This window comes from Vipera ursinii (assembly GCF_947247035.1).
Source record: "Vipera ursinii genome assembly, chromosome: 1".
Lineage (NCBI taxonomy): Eukaryota > Metazoa > Chordata > Lepidosauria > Squamata > Viperidae > Vipera > Vipera ursinii.
Genome location: NC_139512.1, coordinates 64822772 through 64850726, shown reverse-complemented (window position 1 = coordinate 64850726; position 27955 = coordinate 64822772). Strand labels below are relative to the sequence as shown.

General features: G+C 37.9%; 1 protein-coding gene across 1 annotated transcript in view; it reads right to left on the bottom strand.

Annotated features, from left to right (window-relative positions):
* Positions 1–2660: 2660 nt before the first annotated feature.
* Positions 2661–27955, bottom strand: part of BUB1B (BUB1 mitotic checkpoint serine/threonine kinase B) — a gene marked incomplete at its 5' end in the record, with an annotated part of 28619 nt that continues 3324 nt past the window's right edge. The window contains 17 exons of the mRNA XM_083354988.1: positions 2661–3198; positions 10118–10224; positions 10442–10613; positions 12907–13049; positions 13298–13459; positions 14426–14538; positions 16596–16873; positions 17004–17064; positions 17452–17606; positions 18183–18457; positions 19611–19713; positions 22738–22877; positions 22985–23094; positions 23826–24043; positions 26680–26774; positions 27123–27322; positions 27402–27580. Coding sequence (XP_083211114.1) covers positions 3015–3198; positions 10118–10224; positions 10442–10613; positions 12907–13049; positions 13298–13459; positions 14426–14538; positions 16596–16873; positions 17004–17064; positions 17452–17606; positions 18183–18457; positions 19611–19713; positions 22738–22877; positions 22985–23094; positions 23826–24043; positions 26680–26774; positions 27123–27322; positions 27402–27580 — 2695 coding nt within the window. The 3' untranslated portion in view covers positions 2661–3014. The remainder of the gene's footprint in view (positions 3199–10117; positions 10225–10441; positions 10614–12906; positions 13050–13297; positions 13460–14425; positions 14539–16595; positions 16874–17003; positions 17065–17451; positions 17607–18182; positions 18458–19610; positions 19714–22737; positions 22878–22984; positions 23095–23825; positions 24044–26679; positions 26775–27122; positions 27323–27401; positions 27581–27955) is intronic.

Here is a 27955-nt window from a genome sequence, read left to right as displayed (position 1 = left end):
ACACAGTAAATGAATCCGTAGTACTTAAAAGAAGTATGCATAACACTACAGCAAGTGGTTGAATGCCAGTAATAAATTAAATTTGTGTTTAGGTTATATTGTGTATATTGTGGTTCATCAGCTACCCACCATAACTACTTACAAAGATGAATACTTTAATGGAGTGTTTTCCTCTTCTAATAGCAAAGGCAGTAAACACGTGCTTTGAAAAGATAATTTGTCACTGCATGAGAGGGGAAAAAAGAACCTCTAGAGTAAGCTTTGAGCTAGTAAAGAATCTCTTATAAAACTTGTATGTAGGATACTTACCCATGCCAATGAAATTAGAGATGTTAGAATTTCTATTTTGAGGCCCCACAAGTAGAATAACCTGAAGGCATTCCCTGAACCTCCACTAAAACCTTATCAGGACTTCTTCCCAGGTATGTATACAGTACATTTTGAGTTTAAGAACCCGTATGCTGGAGATTTGTTTTATTCTATTTGAATGTATTTTCCTATGCTGTCTATCAATGCATTCCTATTTGTTAATAATGTTTTAAATCACCTTATAATCTATCCAGAATGCCAAGTGGAATCATGTTTTTATGGTTATACATTCAGGTACATGTCCTGCTGAATTAGGCCAAGGCATATCTTAATCTATGACTTTGTTACACTGGCCAGCAAATGAAGCCGTCTCCATTTCCAACCACTATTCCTGTGACTGGTACCAGTAGTTCTTGACTTACTCCTTTTATTTAGTGACAGTTGAAGTTGCAATGGCAGGGGAAAAAGTGACATATGACCCTTTTTCACACATGTTGCATCCCTGTCATCACATGATCAAAATTCAGTTATTCGGCAACTGGCTCATAATTTTGACGGTTGCAATGTCCCAAGGTCATGTGATCACCTTTTGTGAGCATCTAACAAAAAAAGTCAATGGGGAACCAAGATTCACTTTACAACTGTTACTAACTTAATTGGAGTGATTCAGTTAACAACTGTGGCAAGAATGGTCATAAAAGGGGGCAAAACTCACATAACAAATGTCTCATTTAGCAACACAAATTTAGGGCTCCATTGTTGTCGTACGTCACGGACTACCTGTATTTGTTGCCCTGACTGGGAGATCATATTTTGTTTTCAAAACTAATAGCCCCTGCAAACCTGTCTTTCATGAATTTATCTTCTCTAAAGTAATCAAATTTAGTGGTCAACATGTCTTCTGATAGTGAAGTTTAGGACTCTATTTTTTAAAAAAGTCAGCTGAGAGAGATAATTAAGGTGTGTAAAATCACAGAAAGTCAGATATTTTTGCTCCCCTATTATATTGGTTATCCACTTTTATACATTTTCTTTTCTACCTTTTTCAAATGTAGTGACCAAGTGTACACTGTTTCAGACACAAAAATGTACCATACTGTATATAAGGAACTCTTTAGTTACAGATGGCTTACGCCCCATATTAGTTACACCCAGAGCTCTTTCTATAATATTCACAACATCCTGTTTTTAATCACCTTGCATTAACTGGTGTCATCCCCAAATCTAACCTGCTTACTGCTTATCCTGAGTCAAGCTAGCTATCAACTGGCTAAGAAGCAGTTTATACATTATACACAGAATTTCAAGGACTCCATTTCCTACTTCTCTCCAGTAAGAAAACTGCCAGTAAATATTTACATTTTTCTTCTAACCAATTAGCAATCCATAAAAGGACTGCCTTTGTCAAGTATTTTGAAAGACCAAGTATACAATATTGAACAGGTCTTCTACATCCACATGTCTATGTGGACACTATCAAGTTTGATGAAATCTGTGCTAAGACAAAAAAAAAAACTTTAAAAAAGCAGCAGCAGAAAATGCAGCGCTATTTTTTAAAAGATTGTCAAGATATTCACTCTTAACCAACTTTGTAAGATTACCTGTATTCTTATAGTAAGAAAATGACTTGCACCACTGGGAAGTATTATAATATGGACTGAGACCAGTCATTACCATAGGGTCATTAACTATTATGAAAGGGTTAGGGTTAATGCCATCAATTTAGTTTGTTACCAACTAAATTTCAGTGAAAAATATCCAAGGATGAGATCCAAACCATCTTCTAAAGGAATCACCACAGGAGAGATTAAGCTGCTGCAGAGTAAGTGTTGGCAGCTTTACTACATAAGATTGGCATGTTCTCTATTAGCAGATTGCAGCTTCCATCTGTAGTCAAATGTAGAAATTTATTCTGATTTTATAGGTAAAGAATTAACCTGTACAAATCAGAGACAATTTTGACTGCCAAATGAATTTATTAATATTTGAGGAAGAGATCCATGTCAATCAATGATCTAATACTGCTACTGACGTAAATGTTACTGCCCAAAGTAGAATTTTCTTCAGGATCCAAATAGCAGAGATAGGCGGCAGAAGTGGGGGCAGTACTAATGCAGAGGCAAAGGAATAATTTTGCCTTCTCCCTTCCACTAAAAGTAGAGAAATGCCAATTGTGTAACTAACATCACATCAAAGAGTTGGCATTTTGCCTCTCCCAGGAATTTTGTTTTTGATACATAGCTTACAAACGTGTTCAGATAAACCTAGCAATCCAAGTAAGATACAAAAAACTAGAAAGAATGTCAAAAAATTTCATTCATCCAATAATTCTAGAAATTTTCATGGTGGCAACAAAACAGTTTTACTGAACAGTGATTACACAGAAAGAATACAAACAAATACTAAGTGATTTACAACAGTTTAAGGATGAAAAAGTTAAGATATTACACAAAGCAATCAATTCGGGACATTTATAGAGAAGCAAGCATAGAATACTACCCAACAGATAAGCAATTGTACATACTCTTAAAGCATCAGGCTAAGCTTCATTGGACAACCTAAGAGAAAATAATTGTGAAAAATGTTCTTATTGTTTACACATCTAACAGGAACAAGATCAAGCATGAGCTTTCACTTGCCTTAGGTGGTACAGAGGGGAATAGAAAAGTAGGGAAATATTAAGAGGGGCATTTTCTCTGTCAGAATCATGTCTTCAACATCAAGGAAGTCTTCCAGCTTAGTATGAAATCACAAAGGCGTCTGGGGAAAGAACCATCAAATGAACTGCTCAGCTCTTCTCTGAGATCTTGCAGAAGAGGCACAGTAGATTTCCCATTTGGATTCAGAATTTTGTCAAAGAATGTATTCCACAAATCACCATCAGCAAACCTAAACGAGAAGAAAAAAGTGCTTTTTCGAGAATATTCTGCATACTGCCACTTCCAGATTCTTCTATAAATTAGCACTTTCTCAGTTGTCCTTGAATGTAGCCATAAAGTTCTCGCTTAGATGTAGATGCTTTATTATCAATTTCATAAACCACATTGTGAGACATATGTAGTAGTTAAATATGATGAAATATACAGAAACTTTGAAAGTACTGAAATTATTTGTAGATATTATGCCTTCTACTCATTATGGAAAAAAAAAATAAAAGCTGGCACAAGAAGTAATTTATTTCTAAGCATGAACTGAATTGGATCCAGAGCATAAAATTATGAGTTAATATTAATTGTTATGCACGTTAGGATTTCATGATTGCCAAAAAGGTTGTTCATTTCAAAAGTGAAATACAAAATTTCAAATATTACATAAACACATCTTGATCCAGAAACAGTAAAAGATCTGCAGATCTCATAACAAATAGTCTAATTGTATAAAACTACAATACTGTAACTAGACTTTTAAAAAATCTACTCTTGCCATTTATTGCATTTGTATATTATTTCACTGCATTTGTTTATTCAAGGGCAAGGTTTTTTTTGGGAAACATTTTTATTACTTTTATAAAATTAAAAAGGAAGGTAGGGAAATGGGGATTTGGGATAGGGTAGAGGAAAGGTTAAGGGTAGGGGTTGGGGTTTCCCCCAATAACATTCAATATTTGGCAAACAGCATGTTGTCTGGGTAAATATATATAAATAAAGATAATAAGCCTAACAATAACATTGATAGATATCACAAAGGGCAAGTTTTGATACAGATAAACAGCTCCAAGAATGAACACTGATGCAGTGCACCTTCCTAAAATGAACCATTTCCCCCCCCCCTAAAATGAAGATTGTGTACTGTATTTTGTTTCTATTGACTAGTTTTGGAAAGGGGCAGGGGGTGAGTAATAATACAAAATCACAATTGTGCACACATTAAAGATTGCCACAAAAAGACCATGTTGCATGTCTGTGCCTGCTGAAAGAAAGAGCAACTCTCTTCTATTGGTCAGCATGGAGATACAAGTCATATTTTTTATTAGTTTTCAGTTATTTTCTGCAAACAGGCTGCTAATAGGGAATTGAATCCCTTACTTTGTAATAATATGCAGAATACAGAAATCAAGTGGATTAGAGGAAGGATTTAAAAAAACAACCTATTTCTTTCTCACCAAGCTGTTCTTTGCTTCCCCAAATTCTTGATCTAAACTATCAAATAAACCTGGATGACTGAGAATCTCCATAGATATCAAATAGATTGTTAACCTCAAGAGGCAGGAAAACAAATTATAATCAGCAAAACTATTTCTCAGTTTAAATGGAGTTGGGATTTGAATTTCCCCATCACCAGGTCAAAAAACCCCTCTGGCACCTGAAGGGCCAGAATGATTCACATTGAAACAAAAAGCACGCTAACTGAAGCTGTAAACTCACATGTAATGTAATGCAATGCAAATAAGTTTATTTAGGGAACTAATGTGCATAGACAGAAAAGAGAGCATTATTGGGAACACTTTAAATTTATCTAGCTGAAAACCTTCCATCTGTGCAATATAAGCATCAATTTAGGGACGGGAATAAGGAGTTCCTGCACACATGGAAATATTTCAGTAGATATTCTGAACAGTCTGATCACCACAAACATACTGCTTAGATCTGCTTGAAAATTCTTCATATGCATTTCATTAGTGCAGGTTCGAGTCCCACCAGGCTCAAGGTTGACTCAGCCTTCCATCCTTCCGAGGTAGGTAAAATGAGGACCCAGATTGTTGGGGGCAATTAAGCTGACTTTGTAATAATGCCGCTTGGGGGGGGGGGCTGAAAGCCCTAATAAGCAGGCATATACATAGAATGAAGGCTATTGCTAAGCACATTGGTTTGTGCTTAAATTGTAAGCCGCCCTGAGTCTTTGGAGAAGGGCGGGATATAAATGGGATTAAAATAAAATAAAAATTATCCAGTTCAATGAAGCTGTTGATGCACATTCATCTATTTAAAGCACACCCCTAAAAGGAAATGCTATAAAAGGCAACATTATTTTTTAAAAAAATACCAACAGATTATCTATATTAAAGCTGGGTAACTTAATTTATCAAATATGAGTTATCATGATGACTTATAGCTCTAAGAAAGAAACCTGTAGGAAATAAAAATTTATACATTCCCTTGATTGCATAAGTGATAAAAATAAGTACTCTAAAATAAAATTAATGGCAAATTATATAATTGGACAATTTAACGCTACAGATCAAAAAGAGCTCAGTAGGATAGCTCTTGGTACATCTCTTTGTGGCTTAAATCAACCAAGAAAAAGCTAATACAGCACCCCAAATTTCATGCAACTATTCTGAATCCCAACATGTGATAAAAAAGTGAGTAGAATTCAGACCAATTGTAATGATTCAGTGATTCAATCAATCAATCAATCAATCTATACCTTGTCTGTACTCCGGAGAACTGATGATAAAATACTTACATTATTCTGTGAAATGTCTTAGGTAACAGCAAATTCCTCAAAACTAATCTGGCCAGCTTTACAATTAAACTTAAAAGTTTAAAGTTTATTAATTAAAATAATTAAAGTTTAATTAAATTTAAACTTAGATTCTGCCGGCTAAAATCCAATGATTTCCATTCCCACGAGTTCTATTTATCCACCATGAACCTCAAGATCAAATCTGTTTGTAATGCCCTTTTCTAAACCATCTGAACTGTTTTTCTTGCACTCCATCTCCCTCATCCAATTGTTATGTTCGGGTCTGTCTCCGGAGATCAAGTCTCCTGGAAAGGTACATATTCACACTCATCATTCTCAAGGTTAAGAGCCTCAGCAGGATGTTTGTAAGTGAGAAAAGAGGCTGCCTCAAATTACAGTTGTCACAGATGTCATTAAACAATGGCCCATATATTACAGGTAGCCCTACTTCCCATATACACAAACTGCTGTATTTCTAAAAATGTAGATCTACTTAGTTTGTAAAATATTTATCTTAGTATTTTTCTCCTCTATCCTCTTTTATCAAATTAACAAAATGTTTGTGAAAGTTTTTTTAAAAGTTTTTCTCTCGGTTATAAATAAAATTATACTAAATGTCAACAGAAATATGCTACACATATGTTGGTAACTTCTCTAAAAATGAATCAATTGTTCTTCTACATTCTCACACATTGAGTTACCCATTAACTAGCCATAAGCTTTCATCTGAGATTGTCATCTCATTAAACTACCTAAGCTATTAACTAGCTCTAAGTTTCTTGAATGTCCTAGGCATTCATTATTCCCCAGTTAAAGCCATACTGTGTGGATCAAGTCACTGATTAGATATAAAGGGGTGGGGGGGGTGGGGATTCTGCTGAATTGGTAAGAGATCTGGCCTAAGCAGTGCATGGAAGGAAAGATAATATAATTTAAGAAAAGCAGTTGGAAATACAGTAGAAAGAGACTAGGACAGTAGCCACTAATCTACAGCTAAACTTGGAAACAGCACCAAATATTAATTACTTATATTAACAAAGATCAAGTTACCTAAGAATAAGTAATACTCTCTATATTGTAAAATGCTGAATTCTGATTTTATATCATTTAATGCATGTGCTCAAGAAAGAAGTGATATAGCAAATTTAATTTCAAGCCTTCAAGCCAGGAAGCATTCTTTGTAATTTATCTTGCCAGTCATTCCATGAGCTCCATGATTGTATAGGGGACATGAACTTAGTTTCAAATTTAACACTTTAACCAGTATACTATACTGGCTAAACAGTAGATTACGGTACATTGATTTTGAACAGAGGTTAAGAAGCAGTCTGCATCAATTTACTCAGCCCTTAAGCAACTGAGGTTATACCACCTTACTGGTCTGGGCAGCACTACTACTTGAGGTGGGGTTATCCCAAGTATGTCTTATCCTAAACTTCTCAATGCTGGGAAAAAACTGTTCCATAGCCCCCATATGGAACATGGGGTCTCACTTCAAGAAGGGATTTTTAGAGGCTACTTAAATAGTATTTTTACCCCATCGTTTGTCCAAACAGCTCAAAACAGTGTACAAAAGGTTTTTCTCTTAGCCCCAACTACTGCGATCCAAAAGAAACTAAGCTGACAGTGCAAATACATGAGTTCATGAAAGTCACCTGAAGTCTGTGCAGCTAATCAGGAATCTATGCTATCCACCTGAGAACTACAATATCTTGAAAGAATGAGCATCAGTGCAAAGCCAAGAGTCACACATACCACTTCTAGCTAACCTGGCCCCTCCAGAAGGACAAAAGTGCATACCTCAAGGACCTCATTAAGGTCTCCATATATTTCAGGATGGTTAAGCATATAGTGACTAATGACATTGATGTCTCCACAGTTCCCCCCCCCCAAGTGTATCACCTGGGCATGCTACTCAAAGCCTATGGAGAAACTTTATTCCTGCTTTAGAGTATTTGAAACAGTTTCTGGGCTATGAAAATATCTGTTTATTTTGGCCTCAACAGGCAGACACTGATTTTTCAAAGACTACTTTGCTTTCAAATGGCTGACTGCCATATTCTCAGTATTAAAAATTATTGTAAATGTTTCTGGTACAGATATTTAGCAACAAAATGTTTGTGTTTTCCAGGCACTAGATCATTCTTTGGCTAAATGCAAAGCTTAGGAAGAAGTAAAAAGCCATAATATTGTGACGGGTAGCCTCTAGTTTCTACTTCTTGAATGGGGAAGGTCCAATCCATCCACCCTTTTGGTTAAAGGGATTAACTGTTTCTGCTGTAGAAGGCAGTTGTAGTTAATTCTGTTAGTCAGTGACTGGATTCATATCTTATGCTAAGACACAATGTGGTATGCTTGGTTTTGGCTTGGCATGTGAGTATAACCACTATGCTTACTCAACAAACCATAACAATTTTGTGCACTATCAGTTTCAAGAATGTGTTGCAATTAAGAAACATGCTATCTCCATTGGTATTCTTTTATCCTTAAGAAGACTTCAACAGCACTTTGCAGTGACAGCTATGTATCTGTCACTGTCATCAGTTTATTCAAGATACCTTTAACAAAAATAGTCTGTCAAAGTTCAACAGATATAAATTAACAGTCAAGGAAAAAGTTTATTGCTATTTGATTAACAAATCAAATTCTGTCTATTAATAATAAACCTTTATTGTCAAAGTACAACATGTGTACATTGAGATTAGCTGAGCCTCCCCCGTGCTCTCTCCCCCCAACACACAGTGACAACAAACCCTCCATCCTACCACACCATGTGAACCAACTACGCCACACACCGGTCTCCCAAGTCAATTCTGCATAAGATTATGTCCTATTTAAAAGCCTAACAGCCCACGGATAAAAGCTATTTTTCAGCCTGTTGGTACGGCTGGCTATATTCCTATATCTCTTACCAGATGGTAGGAGAGTAAAGAGATACCGTCTCTTTAATTAATTATTTATTAATTTATTATTATTTATTAATAAATTAGGGTTAAATTATAGACGCAACAGGATATAACTGAGCATACAGTGTCCCTGAGCATTTTTTTCATATTGCAAGTCTACATTAAAGTTGATACCAAGTTTAATATTTCTACTAAAAACATGAAATAATTTTTATTTTCTCACTTCATTGTTTAAAAGACATTTACATTATTTGACATCTTAGCAGTATTTATTTAATCAAAATTCTGGGCCATCCAACTCCAAACTACTGTTGGCAACTTTACAAAGTGGGGGGAAAAAATCAATTCTATTAAAAAAAACCATTGTAAAACAAAACCCACCCAAGGTAATAAACCATTCTTCCACATCTTCTCTACCTTAAATAGCTCAAAGCCAGGTTGTTAAAGAAAGTTTGAACACAGGCAAGATGGTCACTACACTATAGAGAAAGAGGCCTACTAGGAATCTTGGCTGGTATGATCCAGACCTTTTTTGCCAACGGCCCCTGCCCTTCCGAACATTTCGCTATAGGTGAGATTGGCCCCCTCTCATTTCCCTTCAGAAAAAGCCTCAAAACTTGGCTATGCTGATCGAGTTGGACTCCTGAAGGAGATGCTGTTGGCTGGTGAGAAGGAACCACCATCTCTCCGCTCCAAAGACAGGGATTTTTAGTTTGTTTGAATTTTGTCTGTCTTTTCATCTTTTTTTATATTTATAATTGTAGGGATATTTGTACGTACTGTCACGTTGTCAGACACTCAGTCACCACCTCAAACCACAAGATGGGTGGCAGGTGGCAAATAAATTTAATAACAATGTAATACAGTAGGTGCCTTGGGTGCAATCCCAAAACATCTGGAGCACCATTTGAATACTATTGGCACAGACAAAATCACTATCAGTCAGTTCCAAAAGGCAGCTTTACTCAGAACAGCTTACATCCTGTGAGGGTACCTTTTAACACTATCAAATATCAACATCTGCCTTTCCCAGGTCTTTAGGAAAGACTTGATAGGTGGACAAAAATGCCAAATCCAGTCTAAATATCTGGCTGACTGTGACAAACCATAATAATTGATATCGAGAAAACCTTCTTCCTGAGTCCCACTAAATGACATGCTTAATCAATGGGACCCAAAGCAAGCTGGGTCTCTCAAACAGCCCCATGGAAATCACATGGTAATAGCCCACCTTCGAAGTGTCCAAGTTGCCTATTTGTTATGTTGATATTAAGATAAAAAATAGTATTAAACTGCAGTTTAGTACAGCAACATCCTGAAACACAAAATGTAAATTTGGGTCCCATATACTTACGTCCCAGGACCACACTTGGTTGTCACAATTACTTAACTGATTAACATGTTATTCTGATTTAAATATTTATGTCATTTCTCTCAATTAATAGTATTTCTGTCACGGTGAATCTAGAATGAGAAACAAAAGGCTAAATACTTACTGAGATAAATCTCTACTAGTTTTCCATCTGTCTTCTACCCAATGAACTTGCAGGTATTCCCCAAACAAAATCAAATGGGCAGTGTTTGCAATGCCAAGCATGTCCACCTGAAATGATTAAAGGATTTCTATGTTAATAATAAACTGTAATTTCATAATCTTGAATCATTCAAATCATGTAATAAAAAAGTAATATTTAGAAGCAGCTTACTTCAGAAATATTACATCAGTTTCAACTGTATTTTTTTCTGGGATTTTCTAGTAAGACACCCAAAATTTTTAAATATCTTTAAATAAGAGTTACCAAGAAAAAATGGCCTTTTACCTGATGTACTGGGGTGTTTTCATTAAAAATCTGCTGTCCAGTCTGGGTGTGAGTTATTGGGAAGCTTTTCAATGAATTCACAGTTGGCTCTCGTTGTAAATCTAAGCTGTGAGAGAAATCCACTATCTTCAGAATTTTGTCACTCTTCTCCATGGCAAATGGATTGTAAATCCTGAAGGGAGAGCAGATTTGCAGTTTAATTGAACGGTACAGAATTTGCACATGTCTCTCTTACTGCTTCCCTCTAGTGTTTGCAATAAGAATTTGCTTCATTTTTAATGGTGTATTGATGTAAAGGAAAAGCAAGGTTTTCCCTTCAATTAATCAATTATCTGTGGACTGTGCGTGCACACACGTTTGTAGAGGTATTTTGTATTTGATGAAAATACTGCCATAGGAAATATCACTGAAAAGAAGTCTATGGGTGGCAGGTGAGGATAATAAAAGCAAGTGGTTGGAAGATGGATGGGTGTGTACGTAGGCATGTGAAACCATACTGGTTGCTCTGAGGCAAAAAAGGGCAATCACATCAGCCCTGTTCTCTTCTTGTTGCCTTTAAAGGATGGAGAACGAGTGTCTACAATGGAGACCTCCTCTATACATGAAAGCCAACTACGTGACCAAAGTTGCCTGAAATCAAATCCTTAGTTAGCAAAGAATATTTATAGTTTGAGAATTTTTCGACTTGAAGATTTCATCTTCTGCAAATGGAAGGTAAAAAGGAGACTAAGGCTACCATACTTATCTGGAATAAGTGCCACTGAACTCCATAGGGCATTCCAGAATAATTTATCTTTGCTGCCGTTAGATGTCCACTGTGTTTATGTGCATGAAAGGGTAGTGTAATTAGAAAATGTTTTGTATATGTATGTCTACGGAGATTCTCAGTAACCCAGGTCATAGTTATCCCAAAGGTGCTTTTTCAGGAGACAACTGGACTTTCTTGTTTTTCTTTGAAGATGTTTCGCTTGTCATCCAAGAAGCTTCTTCAGCTCTGACTGGATGGTAGGGAATGGAAGCATTTATACTCCTTGCAGACAAGGTGGTCATAGGAATATGACCCCACCATCTAGTCAGAATTGAAGAAGCTTCTTGGATGAGAAGCAAAATGTCTTCAAAGAAAAACAAGAAAGTCCAGTTGCCTCCTGAAAAAGCACCTTTGGGATTTTGTATATGTATATGCAGGGACGCAGTGGCTCAGTGGGTTAGGACACTGAACTTGTGGATCAGAAGGTTGGCAGTTTGGTAGGTTGAATCCCGAGTGCCGTGTAGCAGAGTGAGCGCCTGTTACTCGCCCCAGCTTCTGCCAACCTAGCAGTTCGAAAGCACGTAAAAATGCAAGTAGAAAAATAGGGACCAGTACGGTGGGAAGGTAACAGCGTTCCGTGCGCCTTTGGCGTCTAGTCATGCCGGCCACATGACCACGGAGATTTTTTATTTATTTTTTTAATTTTTATTCCATTTATATCCCGCCCTTCTCCAAAGACTCAGGGCGGCTTACAAGCTTAGCAGTAGATGTCCTCGGACAAGCGCTGGCTCTTCAGCTTTGAAACGGAGATGAGCACCGGCCCCTAGAGTTGGAAACGACTAGCACGCATATGCGGGGGAACCTTTACCTTTATATGTATATGCAGATAAATACATTTTTCACATGGATGCTTTATTTTACAGTTCATTTTCCTCAGTCAATACGAATTTATGAAAACTATCCGATTTTTTTTCTGTAAACAATCATCAAGCAAATCATGGCTTACCATAGTTCCGCAACCTTTCTGAGTTTCCTCAGCCTGGAGGAAAAGGGAGCAGGGAAATGTGCGCCTGCACAGATGGCAAGGGTGCTAGAGTCTGCATGCACTGCGCATGTGGGCCATGCGCAAGCAGGAATGTGCATGGAGGGGGCCCTGGTGCCTGCACGCATGTGCAAGCTGGCCATGTGCACCTGTGGCACCCGCACAGCAGTGCTAGCAAGGGGGGTTAGGACCAGCCATTCCCAGGACGCAGTGACCAACAGGCCGCAGCCCAGTACCAGGCCACAGTCCATAGATTGGAGACCCCTGGTTTACACAATGTTTAAAATAAGTTCATTTCCTAATACAAGTTTTTTCCCGCTGTACAATTGATATGTGACACCCAGTTCTCCATGAACTAGAATATTAATGATTACACCTATACGTTTGTAATCAATAACACTGAAGGTCAGAGGTGGCTCCAAATGGATTGGTGAACTTCTTATAAATCTTAGGTACAAGTTAGGATAGAATACAATCAATTTTGAATTTACTGACCCAAGAGTCCATATTGTCCTTATTCCAACACCAATTTAGAATTAATTATTATAATGCTCTTATTTTTTCCTTAGTGATATACATTGCCCCAAATCAAGCTTGTATCTACTTGGAATATTATTTTGAAAAGTGTCAGTCTAAAAGCACAAATCTTGAGGTCAATAAAGAAAGACAGCCAACCTGTTTCCCAAGAACAATGTTTCTGGATTCAGATTCCCATGGATTATTTCTGCTTTATGCAATTTTTCCACCACTTCTAGGAGGTTGTCAATGATCAGCAATATCACTTCATGAGGGATAGGTTTATCATGCTGGATCATATCCTGTGGGGGGGGGGAATAAAGATTAGGCACAAGAAAACATTCTACCACCCTGATCCCAACTCAGTTAATTAAATCTTGGAAATATCATGCCTACATTTAAAGCTTGCTTTTCTTAGCCATATACCTTTCTTTTTATTTTGCACCATCTACTTCAGTTCCAATTTTTCATATAGCTGTTTTACTTACACTTGAAGGCAAGTGTAAACAAATTGTTCAACTCCCACTCACTCAACAATGTAAACACTGACCTGAACAGTGAGAGAGCATATTGTCTCATGGAGAGTCACACAGCCATTGTGATATAAGAAACAAGTGCAGTACTGACTAAAGTTCTGGTCAAATTCAGCACCTAGGCGCTCTTGAAGTAGCAATAATATGTAGAAGTCCCATGGCACAGGCTCAGAATGTACCTGCATAAAGGATATTTACAACGATGACTTCCTAATATTCAGACCACAACAGCTATACTTATCCAAATTTAAGTGATTATTTTGTTATCTGATAATGTACAAACTATGGTTAATGTACGCAGCCTAGAGTTACTTGCTTGTGAGTTAGGCGGTTGTATAAATTAGATAAACAAGTAAATAAATGGTGTGTTTATATAGCAGATAAAGCTGAGCCAATATGGCAGATCTCATTACAACAATTGGAATACCATGCTTACATTGCAGTTTCACCATAGAAAGGTATTTTATTATAACCATTGTGCTTCACTGCCTGTAGAAAATCTGAAAACGTTGCCTAATTCCACCCAGGTAATAGGGATGGGAACGAGCAATTAAAATTGGATTAGAGTGGCCCACATCATGCAGGGAAACTTACATACAGACTGAATTAAAAAGAATTGGCTAAATCTCATAGTATCTTTCTGCTAGCAAAACATCATTTGCAACTATATGTCTTTCCAAATAAGGGAAAATGCTCCCTAGAGAAAATGTGGGACACATTTCAGGCAGACAGAACGAATGGAAGTTTCATTCTGACCTGAACTCTTATGCTTCAGAATTAAAATTCTATTCTATTCTATTCTATTTATATCCCGCCCTTCTCCGAAGACTCAATACAATTTTATTTCACATTACTTTTCATTGAATGATTTTTTTTAAAAAAATAACATTACTATTAAATTAAATCTTTTGTTGCCTTTCTACGTTTTATTGTGATGATCCTTTTGTGTTTTTAACTGTTGTTTGAAAGGAATACATTTTTGTTTCTAATTAGAAAACAATCTTAGGGGCTTTGGTAACTTGTCATGTTAGAACAGAAGGAAAAGAACTGCACTGCAAATTAAAGGGACAGGTGAAAGGGCTTCGTAAGTGTTCAATGAATATATGGGAGTTAATTAAAGGATGATCAGAATAAAATAATTATACCTTTATTAAAAATGCTGCTGAATCCTTATTTGTAATGTTAGCTGATACAGCAGAGAATATCTTGTCTTGCTCACTGATCAAATACTCATGAGTAACATGATAAGTAGCATTTCCTGTTGGAATAGAATTGTTTGCAAAAACAAATCATTATTAGAACACTTCATGTTTCTAACACCCTTACACATCTAGAAATAATATTTAGGCATATGAACATTTAATTCTAAAAAAACCCTACATCTCTACACATCTCTAGAGTTGATACAGTTGTTTCTTTGTTAATCTGGAATTATTGGGAGGATAGTACAATGGATCACATGTGGAGGGTTGTGTAACCAACATCACTACTTGCATATTGATTTGTACTGTGCAATGCTTCGTAAATGCTTTGAAAGAGGTACTTCAAACCTCACATGAGCACCACACCTGCCTGCTATTAATTAAAACAGACTTTTTTCAGACTTCTGCATGAGCACAAAGTTGTCCCTGCTTTGAAAGCTGCATTAAAGAGGCAGCTTCTTACAGCAGCATTTTTTTTCTTCAAGCTCATGAGGCAGTTTGAAAAAAGCTGGAAACCTTTAAAGAATAGTAGGAAAGTACTGTGTTTGCCCAAGGTTAGAAACACCTCTCCTAAATTATTTTCAACCTTATAGGGACACTGTTGCCCACTGTACATTTAACCCTTTGATAGGATAAATGTTTTAAATATGACAAGAATAGCTAAATTCCTTAGCTAACTTTCTGTGATTCCCTGTATCACTCTCAAGATTAACTCAAGAGAAAAAGAAGCAACTGGAATTTAAGGCATCATCAATTAGATTCAGGTAAATCTGTCAGGACCCACCCCAAACCACATCTTAGGAAGACAAAACTCTTGGAGCCAAATCTTAGTCCAAAAGGAATCTTTACTATGACATGTTTGGTTGTAGGAATACAAGACAGGACTTAATATTGTTCTACAAACTAAACCCTTATAAAGAGTTCCCAGTTCAACCCCCCCTTAACCCCATTTGGTCAGTCCCCCATCATTTACCTCGTATCATCCCTCTTGTGGGAAAAAGGAACTTAGGACCTTTTATGTTTATTGCTCTCTTCCGTGACACAAGCCAGATGCTCCTACCCTAACCCCCCTTTTGTTCCCCCAGGTCAAAAGGCTTCTCTTTTCCTTTGAAATGCCTAATACAGGCTCAATACACATTCGTTCCCTCCTCCTTGGGAGATGGCAGAATCCATGGAATAATGTTTTAAACATACATTTATAAATATGATATAAATGGATTCTGACAAAATCATTCATTGTTCACAAAATACAGGTTTGTTAATGATCAGCATCCACATGGTAACTTGGTAAATTAAAAATGAGATAAAATAAAACACAAAAAAAACCCTAATAACAATTCTAGCCTTAAGTAGCAGATTAGATCTGGGTTCTACACTTTAATCCAAGGTCCAACTACTTATCTGAAATTGAAAACAATAAGAACAAATCATTTTTCAACCTTGCCTGAAGTAACTAACCCCTAATCAAATCCTCTTCCCACCCCAAACTTGATAAAATCCCTTCTTTTTCTTTATTGGCTCTTAGGGCCTACTCTGGTCATATAAAACTAGTCAGTAATTTAAAGAACCAGGTACTCCCCACCAAGGGTAAATTTGCTAATTTAGTAATCAAGTTAAGTATCACAATAATACACAATAATACTGAATGCTGATAGCATTTTTTTCCATCCACATAGAATAGCTAATGAATTCAAGCAAATTGAACTAGAAAAATATATATATATATACTGGCTTGAGTTCCCAATGTTTTATATATCACAATGCAGAAATGGCAAATTTTTCTACCTCAGAGGCAGTCTTTTGCCTTTCTGTACTGTTTATGACATCACTAGAGCAGAAGAGACTGATTTTTTTTCTCCTTTAGAAACCCAACATGAAAAAAGAAAAACTGACCTAGTGGAACCAGACTTAAACAGGGAACATCTTAGCAAGATTCAAGTCACCCATTTTGACCCCAAGTTAGCAAAAGGTTAAACAATTCCACTTCATACAGTCTAAGGGGACGGCGACAAATGGAATGTGGGGTTACAAGCTGCTCATGGCTTTTCCACTCTCCCTCTAGAATTTGTTATTAAAACAGATCATACCATGACAAGACTATAACTATAATCACCTAAATTAACTTCTTTTTCCAATTCTATGCAAGGCATAATCTGATCCTCCTGTTTAAAGCCAAAAGCCTTGGTCAAGAAATCTGGAAGAGGTTGCAAGAACTGTTTGCGTTGTTCAGCATTCTGCAAACCTTCAGAAGAGTCATCTAAAAAAAAGAAAAAGAAAACCCAAACCACATATCTGTCAGATAACAATTCCATACTGCAGAGCAATTTTCCTCTATAACTACACAGCAATTGAATATTGCTGTTCAAATACGTTCCCCCCCACCAGGATGTGCTTTATATTACCAATGTGTATTTTCTTGCCTTATGCTGACCTGGTATTGTTACCATTAACAATATATAACACAGCTTTGCATGAACCAAGAATCCAGTTAACTTTGGGACAGTGTCCAAGCATCCCTCACCCCTTCAAAGACCTGAAAGAATCAGTGGGGGTGCAGAGCAGCAAAGTCAAGTTGCTCTGCTCTACAACTCAAGGATTGGAGCCACACCATTTGCTATCTCCTGTGTGGCTCACAGACCACTAATGCTAAGAAGCCTTGCAAATACTCCCTCAAACAGTTCCTGGTATACTGCTAATAGAGTTTTCAATTATTAATTGAATCAACTGCCTTATTAATGAATTACATGTAGCAACTGTTTGTAAAAAATGAAGACTGGAGACTGAGTGAACATCAGGAGATTACTGAGAGGTTGTACCACTTCTCCCAAGGCCAGGAGCACGATACCCTCCCTTAAAGAAATATTAACCAACTCCTTTTGCTGAATGGTTTGTAGAACACAGTTATAAATGTATATTTATTAGGCATATGCTTTGAGCCTGGAATAAGAAATTGTCAGTTGCAGACTCACCAGAGGCATTTTCAACAGCATTGGTGATTTCATCAGTAGTGTGAATCAATTCCAGTTTCTCAGGAATTTGTTCCAATTTAACAGTAGAGATTTGTGATGGGGAACTTGAAGATGCTGAAGATCTGGTATCTTCTTGGCTTGCCTCCAAAATTGGACTACACATAATTGGAAAACAACTCTATCAGATTTACATCCTGCAAATTTATTCAAGCTGCCAACAACTCCAAAGGCCACCTATTTAAACTGGATATATATTTTTTTCTGAACCGCCTTGCAGTTAGAAGGTAAGTGGTAGTAGAGCTGAATATCATTAATGTACGGATGCCACTTTACTCCAGAGCTGCATATAACCTTTCCTAGCAGTTTCACATACAGATATTAAAAAGCACAGGAGAAAAGTGTTTAATGTATTATTTTTTAACAGAATCTGTGAATTAATATTAGTAGCAGCATTCAAATTCTGCTCATGAGGCAAGGAGTAGGGCTCACGTTTACACAGAATTTCATATAACAGAAATTCCTGGATGCAGTGAGGATAATATATAACTCTCTTAATATTATCATAAACAATTAGCATTTATTTCTAATTTTATAGCAGAATAATAGGCAAGCAATCTGGGAACTATCGTGAAAATCTGTAAATTATATAGCCACCATATACACAACCAAGACAGCTGTGTGCTCAATCCTATATAAACATTCAAAAGCTGTTGACCTCCCAACTGAGTTACCTCAGTTTTTTCACATAGATGGATTCCTCATATTGTTCTCCACAAACAACTGTTTGTTGATTCAGAGGTATAGTCTTAGATTCCAGACATTCTTGCTCTAGTTTGTCACCCAGCTGATTTCTCTGTTCTGTTATTTCATGGAAAGGTGTTGACACTAGATGGGCAGCCCTAACAAAATCACATGTGTCTTCAGGATTAGGACAAAGAGTTTTGTTCTTATATAAGCCTGTGACAATTGTATCTTCACTCAAGGGTTCAATTCCTTGAAGTTCATCCTACAGAAAAATGCAAAAGAGATTACAGCATGACTATCTCAGAGAAGATAGTCTGTGATTCAAATAGGTTTTGCAACACAAAATAATTGGTTTGGAATTGTATTAAAAATAGATTTATTTCTTAAATTTATTTCAGCAGCAACTGTAACTTTTCCATATAATTTTTCCAAAGCTCAATCCCAAACACATTGAGATTTTGTTAGTTATTTTGAACTACTGTATTCTAAATAACTTTAGCCAAAAAATGAATACATTATTAAAGAAAAGGAGTTTTGGTTCTTTAAAACTACCTATTTTGATACCTGGCAAATTTCTTTTCCTGCTTATTAGACTATATCTGCTTCTTACCTTTTATTTGGTGCCACACTATTTTCTGAAATATACTGCTGCATAAGGTAAACCAATCAGCAATTCATATTTAATTCATATAGCAGATAGATATCAATATATACAGACATAAGATATACTGATTGCTCAGCCAGAGTCAATTAACTGAAAATGCTATAAATTTGCTAATATTTGCATGTGCATATGTGTAGATAAAGACATCACCTACTGATAAAGAACTTCATCTTGGGATTGTGCAGAAAACATATAAAAAGGAGTTGCTATCTGAAGCAGTTGGGCTTAATCTCAATCAGCCTTTAGTGATTCCAAAAACTTGAACTAATGAACCATATTTCTGGTAAAAGTGATCTATCCCTGACAGCTGCAAAATAGGGGTGGGGAAAGGTTATAGTGAGCATCCCATCATGCCCCACATTTGGCAAGTTGCCAGTGTATAATTTCTGGTAAATTACCATAAGTAGAATGTAGCTTTAATCAAAAACACATATATTATTTTCCAAGCTTGAAATGAAGCTTTTACAGGTAGATGAAACTTAAATTGAAAAATCATCAGAGTTGTTAAGAAACAGATAGGAGTGGATTACAGATCCAGATCAGACAGCTGACCCTAGGCCTTACTATGTATTTTTAAATATGATTACTCACAGATGTAAGGTGTTAAAACCATAAATTTGTTGGCTGCAGTCTACTCTGCATGCCAACATATTTCTGATGAAAGTAGTGTTTTAGAGGTAGGAAGCTATTGTGGGTCTTTAGAGCAAAATATATTCATATAATAGGCATCGTACAAACTATGAACGCTTACAGAATTTTCGGGAGGTATGTTTTCCTTAGCAGTCATACTTTCTGAAGGTTTGCGGACTGCGCAGGGATGTCTACCACGTACCAGTGAAAGACCAAGTGAAAAACTAAAAGATAAAACAAACAACACTATTTTGATGACACTGAACATTCACTGAATTCTAGAATTTATTTAAAATACTGGACTTGCAACGTGCTGAAAGATATCATTTATTAGTATTTTTTTTTTTAAAAAAGTTTGTATTTACCTTGCAGTCTTACTTTCTAGAGCAGATGACTCATCAAAAATAGAGAAAGGCATAGAATTCACAGCTGGAGAGATCTCAGAATCTGAAAGATATGTTGTTGAGTATTAGGGTGGCCACCTTAATATTTTCTAGAGGCCGAGTACATTAACAATATAATTGTCAAAGGCATTTTAATATCCTATCTCTACATTCATTGACTTTATAATTTTTTCCTGAAACTGGCAACGGCTCACAAGATTGATTATAGCAAAGAGTATTACATCCCACTTAAAAAAGAACCTTTCTACACAACTCTCATCAATTATAATTGTTGGCAATTGTCAGTCCTCCAGCAGAACAAATTAATACAGGGATCTAGAAGTTTATATCTGAATAGGCTCAAGAAACCATATAGGAAGTAAAGCAGGTAATCCTCCCTTAGCAACCACAATTGTGACTCGAAGTTCAGTTATTAAGCAGAAAATCATGCAACTACCACAAACCTTACTTCCCCTTCAATTGTTAAACGAAGCAGTGCAATTGCAATGCAAGCAATCACATGAGTCCAACATATGAGTTTATTTTCATGGGTCCACATTCTGCAGTGACACTGTTTGCCACAAGTGATTGTGAAGCGCACAATGGTGAGCATATGACCAAGAGGCACTGCAATGGCTGTAAATGTACTCAGGTCACAAAGCGTCCAAATATGAGATCACAGGATATTGTGATTGCTATAAATGTAATAATTGGTTGTAATTTTTTCACTGTTTTAACTTCAAATGGTTGCTGCACGAGGATTGCCTGTGTGTAAATCTCTCTCCTAGGCAGAGTGAGATATACCGTATTTTTCGGACCATAAGACGCACTTTTTTCCCCAAAAGTGGGGGGGAAAACGAGGGTATGTCTTATGGTCCGAAGGTGATCCGTATGGCCAGCCCCAACCTCTGCAAGTGGAGCACGAATCGGCACGTGCTGAGAAACGCCGATCTTACGCTCCTGCACTCTCCCTCGCTCGGTTTCAGCTTCCCTTGCTACAAGAGAAAGCAGGCTGAAACGGAGTGAGGAGATTGCCAGGAATGCGAATCGGCTGATCTCGCGCTGCTGCAATCTCCCTCGTTTCAGCCTGCTTTCTCTTGTAGCAAGGGAAGCTGAAACCGAGCGAGGGAGTTTGCAGGAGCGCGAGATCGGCCGATTCGCATTTCTGGCAATCTCCTCACTCCGTTTCAGCTTGCTTTCTGCAAGAGAAAGCCGGGCTGCAGGGCCGCCTCCGCGGGTACTGCTCTAATGCAGAGAGGGAAGGACAAAGAGGGAGGGAGGGAAGGAAGGAAGGAAGGGACAATGGGAGAGGGAGGGAGAGAAAGAGAGAGGGAGAGAGAGAGAAGGAGAAAGATTTTTTTTCTTGTTTTCCTGCTCTAAAAACTGGGTGCGTCTTATGGTCCGGAAAATACGGTAATTACCATAAGAAATAGCCATTCCTAGTCTCAATCTCTTTCTCCAAAATGGAAATAGAAATTTTGGAAGAACACAGCATTTCCCGCTATTTTATTTTTAGAAAATAAAAAAATAAAAATCCATACCACTAACTGTTACCTGGCTTTTCCACTAAGTCTTTAACAATGTCATTATGTGATAAGTAAGAGTTTTTCTGCCATTTTCTCTATCTTCATAGGCTTAAAAAAACCCCTTTCAGCAGCTGCCAACTGCTCTTTGTACTTTGTTCTAGTCTTTTGTGTCAACACTTTCTTCAAAGACACCACTCAGATAAATGTACACTGTTTTCAAGCAGATTAGACACACAAAGATGACCAAATCCCTTTTTCAGATAAAAGCATACACCCAATTCTTCCAGATTCAGCCTCTTTATAAAGGAGCATAGGAAGAGGGGAAAGAGGGAACAGAATGGTTCATAAAAGAGATGTTTTATGATGTTGAGATGTTTTCTCATCAGCACTATAACTTTATAAATTTGTATAAATTTACAAATATAATCTGAGATGCTGCATGATAAATTTTGGCTTACATAATGGTAAACTAAGGTGAGTGGCTGTATAATGGCTAGGTTGGAAGCAGTATGTCCCTCACTAGAAGTGAAGAATTTCTCTCCCTGCAAAGTAAGCTAATGAACGAAGCTTAAGTTGCAATTTGATTATTTTCATGCTCTCAGAAAAGAAAAAAACAACTAACTCATTTCACCAATAGGTAGGAGATTCATATAAAAATACTGCCCATCTTCCCTTTGGTTGGACTCATGGTTTGGATTGAAAAAAAATATAAATATAACTTACCACTGGAGTTTGAATTCTTACACTGATTATTTTCAGCCAGCTCAAAATTGCTATAACAAGGATAGAATGTAAAACAGAAAAGAGGTTAACAAATAGATCTACTAACACTTGTTTATTTAAATGTATGTATGCAAGTAATAGAGGGACACAGTGGCTCAGTGGGTTAGGACGCTGAGCTTGTCGATCAGAAGATCGGCAGTTTGGTGGGTCGAATCCCAAGTGCCACGTAACAGAGTGAGCGCCTGTTACTCGTCCCATCTTCTGCCAACCTAGCAGTTCGAAAGCCCGTAAAAATGCAAGTAGAAAAATAGGGACCACTCCGGTGGGAAGGTAACAGTGCTCCGTGTGCCTTTGGCGTCTAGTCATGCCAGCCACATGACCACGGAGATGTCCTCGGACAAGCGCTGGCTCTTCGGCTTTGAAATGGAGATGAGCACCAGCCCCTAGTGTTGGAAACGACTAGCACGCATGTGCGGGGGAACCTTTACCTTATGCAAGTAATAGCTTGTTTCAGAATTTTGAAATTCTGAATAGAATTTTGAATTATTGGCTTTTTTTTTAAAAAGATCTCTCTCTCTCTCTCTTCCTCCCTCCAGCAAAGCAACTTTTCCTTTACCTTTTGATGGAAAAACACTCTGGAAGGAATCCTTCAACAATTGCTTCAGTATCTAAAACATGTTGGTGTTCAGTTGGGGAAAATTTCAAATCCTTTGATGCAGCAGGAAATACGTCCGCAGTCTCTTGTTCCACTTGTTGCTGTGATCATTGAATAAACCATAAACGTTTGAGTATATTCATCAAGTATAATGCAATTACACAGAAGTTAAATAATAAACTTATGTAAAGCCAAAACAGAATGTTACCTGAGTGTCTGATTTCTGCTTACTGTTTTCCTGCTGCTCTCTCACCACTTTTTCCATTTCTTCAATCTTTCTCTGCAACTCGGCTTTTTTTTGTGCTAAAGCCTGCAATTCTTATAGGAAAGGAAAAACAAGATAAAATCTTCATAGAAAAAGCGGTGTAGCAAAATCCTACAGAGATGCACTAAAAAAAATTACTTAGACTCCTACCCTATGTAATATATAACTCCAGCTACTCAGCATCATGACACTAACAACATTCTGTAGATTTTTAAAAGAGAAATTCAGAAGTAGGATGCACTGTGTGTAACTCCATTCTAAAACATAATTAAAATAAACATATGATTTGTTAAAGACTCCTACGTCCCAAAATTGTTGTGTGGACAATAAGGACTTTCAAGCTAGGATAAATATTCTGGAGTAAAAGATGGGAAAGGAAAATTGGGTTATATTCTTATACCCAAATCTTTTAAAATCTTCCATTACTTCTTTAGATAAAGATGGCTCATGCACATTATGATGCATGTTTTGCCACTTATATTTAAGGGCTCATTAGAAAATTAAAATTGCAACAGTCTTACCTCAGCTTAAGAAAAACCTCTACTCTGTGTGTGGGGGGCGGGGCAGGGGGGGGGTTAGGGTTAGGTTAAAAAAATATATTACAATGGTAGGACAGGGATTATTTTAGTCGTAGAATAATCCAAAGGTGCTTTTCAAACCTCTTTCAACCATATGATCCCAAATATAGCAACCTTTGAAAATGATCAGTGCATTCCCCCCATAACTCTTAAAATATTGACATTTGGCAACTCTGGGAGTTTCTTTGTAATTTTGGATTTAATACCTTCCCTTCTCTTTTTTCTGTAGATTTCATCTCTAATCTCTTCAAAGGAGAACTCCTCTACTCCAGCATATACTCTCTCTTTACAATACATGGGCTGTTCTTTCTTTTCCTGACCATCTTGATGATGGCTTTGCACACGATGTAGTGGATCCTCCACTTTTTCAGGTTTTCGGGCACTTAATACACAGTTAATGCTGGAGTCTATTTTATGAGGAGTCCTGAAAGAAACATGAAACAAAGAGAGGATATACCAAGTACAAATAATCAAGGAATTAGGAAGACCAGTTTGTCATAAAAGAAAAGCTACGTTAAAAAAAACCCCTTCAGTCTGTAATGAAAAACAATTGTTACAAAGGAAATTGCATGGTATTTTCCCCAGAAAAATAAAAGAGCAAGCAGCTTTGGAGGAGATGGTGGAGGGAACCAAGTGTGTAATTTCCAAATTGGCTTTGAAAACCTATACTCCAAATATTAGATGTAAGTGTCGAGCCCTGTGGGCCCGACATACAGCAAGGGGGGAGGAACAGTCCTGGGACGGCTCCTCTCCCCAGCTTTATGTCTGTTCGCCGCTGCAGCAGGCCACCGCAAGCCCTCCGCCTATCAGCTGGCCGCTGCACGCCGATCCCGCCTGTCAGCTGGCCGCTGCAAGCCTCACCGGAACCCTGAAAACTTCGGAAGGCATCGCTGGGCCGCTTCCCATGTTGCCGCCTCCCTGCCCAGTGCCGCTGATGGCCGCGGGCTCTTTGCCGGCCCCATCGCCTCTCACCTTGCAGCCTGACTCCCGGAAGGGCCGCCATCACTGTAGCAAGCCTCCAGGACTCAAAAGGCTTCGGTGAGGCTTGGGAACAGTTGTAGCCGCACTGCCCCTCGTGGAGCCGACAGCAGCGTGGCCAGTCAACCAGGCTTGAGAATGGGGCTTGCCTGAACAGCTTACCTGGTTTGCAGCAGACTGTGGGACATGGGGAAAGGCTTGTAGGCTGTGCAGAGGGTGGTGGGTAATATGGAGCAGCGTGAGCTGTTTTGCCAAAGATATTGCAAAGGGAGAGGAGGGGTTATGAAGGGGTGTGGGCGGATGCTGGTTTGTGACCTAGGGGCAGGGTCCTGTCTCCGGATGGCTATATAAGCGCTGGGAGCAATTCACTCCTAGCGCTGACTTTGCTTTTGTGCTTTTGAGCCAAAGAAAGCCTTTTTGTTTGTTGCACGTTCCTGCTTGGAAATTCCTGCTTTCATTCTACGAAGGACATGTTTGACACCATAATCCCAGTTTTCATTAGGTTTAGAGTTTTTTTGTTTTTTAAAAAAAAATCTCTCCATTTATTTCAAAGGGAAAGAAAAAACTGAAGCTGGTCTAGATTGATGCCTCACAAGAGAGCAGGGAAGCCCTTGGTTTTAAAAAGTCTGCTATTGCTACTATTTTGCAAGCAATTAAAACATCAAACAATATTTGGAAATTATTCATATAGCATCCTAACACAATACTGCTCAACAAACCCTTCTGTCGTGCCTCCGTCGGGGCCTGAATCTCCTGAGGAAAATGAGCTGGAACGGGACCTTATGGAGGTTGAGATGTCTGTGGCTTCAGAGGAATCTGGGGAAGAGCAGGCCGAGGCAGGCCAGGGCCTTTGAGGATTGGGACAGGATGAACAGGAGAGTGAGCAAGGGCCACCCCCTCCTGATCCTAGAGCACGGAGAGTGGAGAGGAGTTAACGCAGCCAGGCTCAACTACTTGGGAGGAGAGCGTCCCACCCCTCTCTACAAGGCACACCTGGAGTCTGAGACTTAAGGAGACGCTGTGGGGAGAGGCATTTGTCGGGAACAAACAGATTCCTTGGAGTTGTGTGTATTGTTGCTGATCTCTTGTTCTGTGTTGTGATTTCTGCTTGGAAATCTGGAAAGTGACCATTGGACTGACTGACAACGTTGCTTGGATGTTGAAAGACCTCGGATTGTATTTTGGCTTCTCTTCTGAAACTGCTCAAGCAAGCTTGTATTTCCACAGACTTGTTAGATGTATGTGTCATTCCTTGTTATCTCCGTGGCCTTGAGTAAATTACTCTTCTAATCAGACTGTATGTGAAACTACTTGCAGCCAGAGGCGGCTGAAGGTGTGTGTGTCTTCCTTTGTTGAGGCTTGCCAGAAACGTGGGAGCATTTGGGGAAAATTTGGAGCAATTAAAGGGCGGTTTGAATTGCCAGCTGACTGCATTGCCTCTGTGCTGTGTCCTGGGTCATCACACCTTCCCAGATAGACTACTTTATTCAGCAAACAATATATCCAGATAAATACACAACAATAATACTCAACAGTACAAATAATCAGAAAGAATATTAACAAAGCTAAGAAAAATAGCTAGGAACAAAACTAACCCTCTAAAATGTTTCTTAAATGGTCTTTTGTCATTCCTTACAAAAAGTAAGTAGTTCCATCAAAGACACATAAAAATGGCACCAGCTCACTACTGAAGGAGTTAGCTACACCTCATAGAATAAGTAAGAGTAAGTAAATATTTACTACAAATTGCTCTATTCTAAATGTTTCAAGGCAAAATTACAGTCACTGGTTTTTAATTTCATTCTTGGAGGCTGGAAAAAAGTATTAAAACACCTAGGCAATTTCTCCTTTGACTTAGAAATTAGAAGACAATTTTTGTTCTTTAGGATTACACAAAATAAAATTGTCTTTTCAAAAGGAGATAATTGCCATATACTTTATTCTCAAATGTGTTGAGTAAAATGTCAGACACGATCAGAGATCCCACAGCCAAAGGTCTAATAGCAGAACCCATTACGGCAGATTTTTAAGAGTACTTTTTCTCTTACTCAGTTATTTAATAGTCTAAGGCAGACAACTTACATGGCCTGCTGCTGTGCAGTCTCTTCAACATACGGAGTAAAACTGGGGGTTGCAGCAGAAGCCATGACACTGGAATCCATATTGGTTTGAGGACGCTAAAACAAAAGAAAATCCATTTTTTATCTCAATACATCAACTGATGGACTGCTTGGTTTGCAGATAATTTGGACTATATTCTGATTAAGAGACAGCTATTGTGAGCAAACTATTACTAGAGCCATGGAAATGTGACATAAGCAGAAAATATTCACAATACCTTGAAAATTTGTGGAGCCTTAATATATTTAAGGGGAAGATTTAGAAGAAACCTATCTAAAGATAGTAGTAAGATAACGCGAACCCTTAATAATCTGCGTTTCTCCCCCTGAAGAATACATCAAGTTGTTTCATAGTGACACATAATATATATTCCAACAACATTTAGCAGATTTCCTATCTCTTACCCTGCCTGTGGTCCATGGACCTGCTTTCAATTCATTCTCCTTTGATTTAACGGGTGGAGGAGCAACCCAAGGCTGTGGTGTAAGTACTGGAAGATCAGGTGAAGAATCTGCAACTCTGTTTTCATCAAACACAGAAAAAGTCGGACGGACTGATGCTTGCTGAGATGGTGGGTGTTGGAATCTCTGCCCTTGGCTTGGGACTATAACACATGATTGCATAATTAAGTATCTATGTTTCATAAATAATTGGCAAATTATAATAACATAATAACAACTTACCTTTTATAGCATTTCCTACACGGCTAATCGGGGCTTTTATGATTTTCTTTCCTCTCCCCTTCAGTTCTGCCAGTGTGGTTCTCTGTGGTTCAGAAACAGAACTGTCCAACTGCTCCTCACCATCACAATCATTTCCTAGCTCTTCTAAAACCTGTCGAGACACACGGGCTTGGAACTCCCTGCAAACAGAAATAGCAAGACTTCCGCTATCATTCCTGCCTTTTTTTGCTTCCGAATAAAGCACAGTGTCTGAATCCAAACTAATCTATGCAAAGAGATTTTTTGCAAAGTACCTCTGCTAAATTCTTCCCAGTGCAGCCATGCAATTATAATTCCTATCAAAAATCTGGTAGCATTTTGTTCCAACTATTAAAATGCATAAACTTTGTGAGCTGAAGCACACTTCATTGGGGACATACAATGTGTACTGTGTGATTAAATTGGGCCAAACTTTTGGAGGAGAGGAAGAGGTTGATCATGCAGTTGCGGCTTACATGCAAGACAGAATACAAGTACTTTATCAATTAACTATTGTAATGGGCTAAGAAAAACTG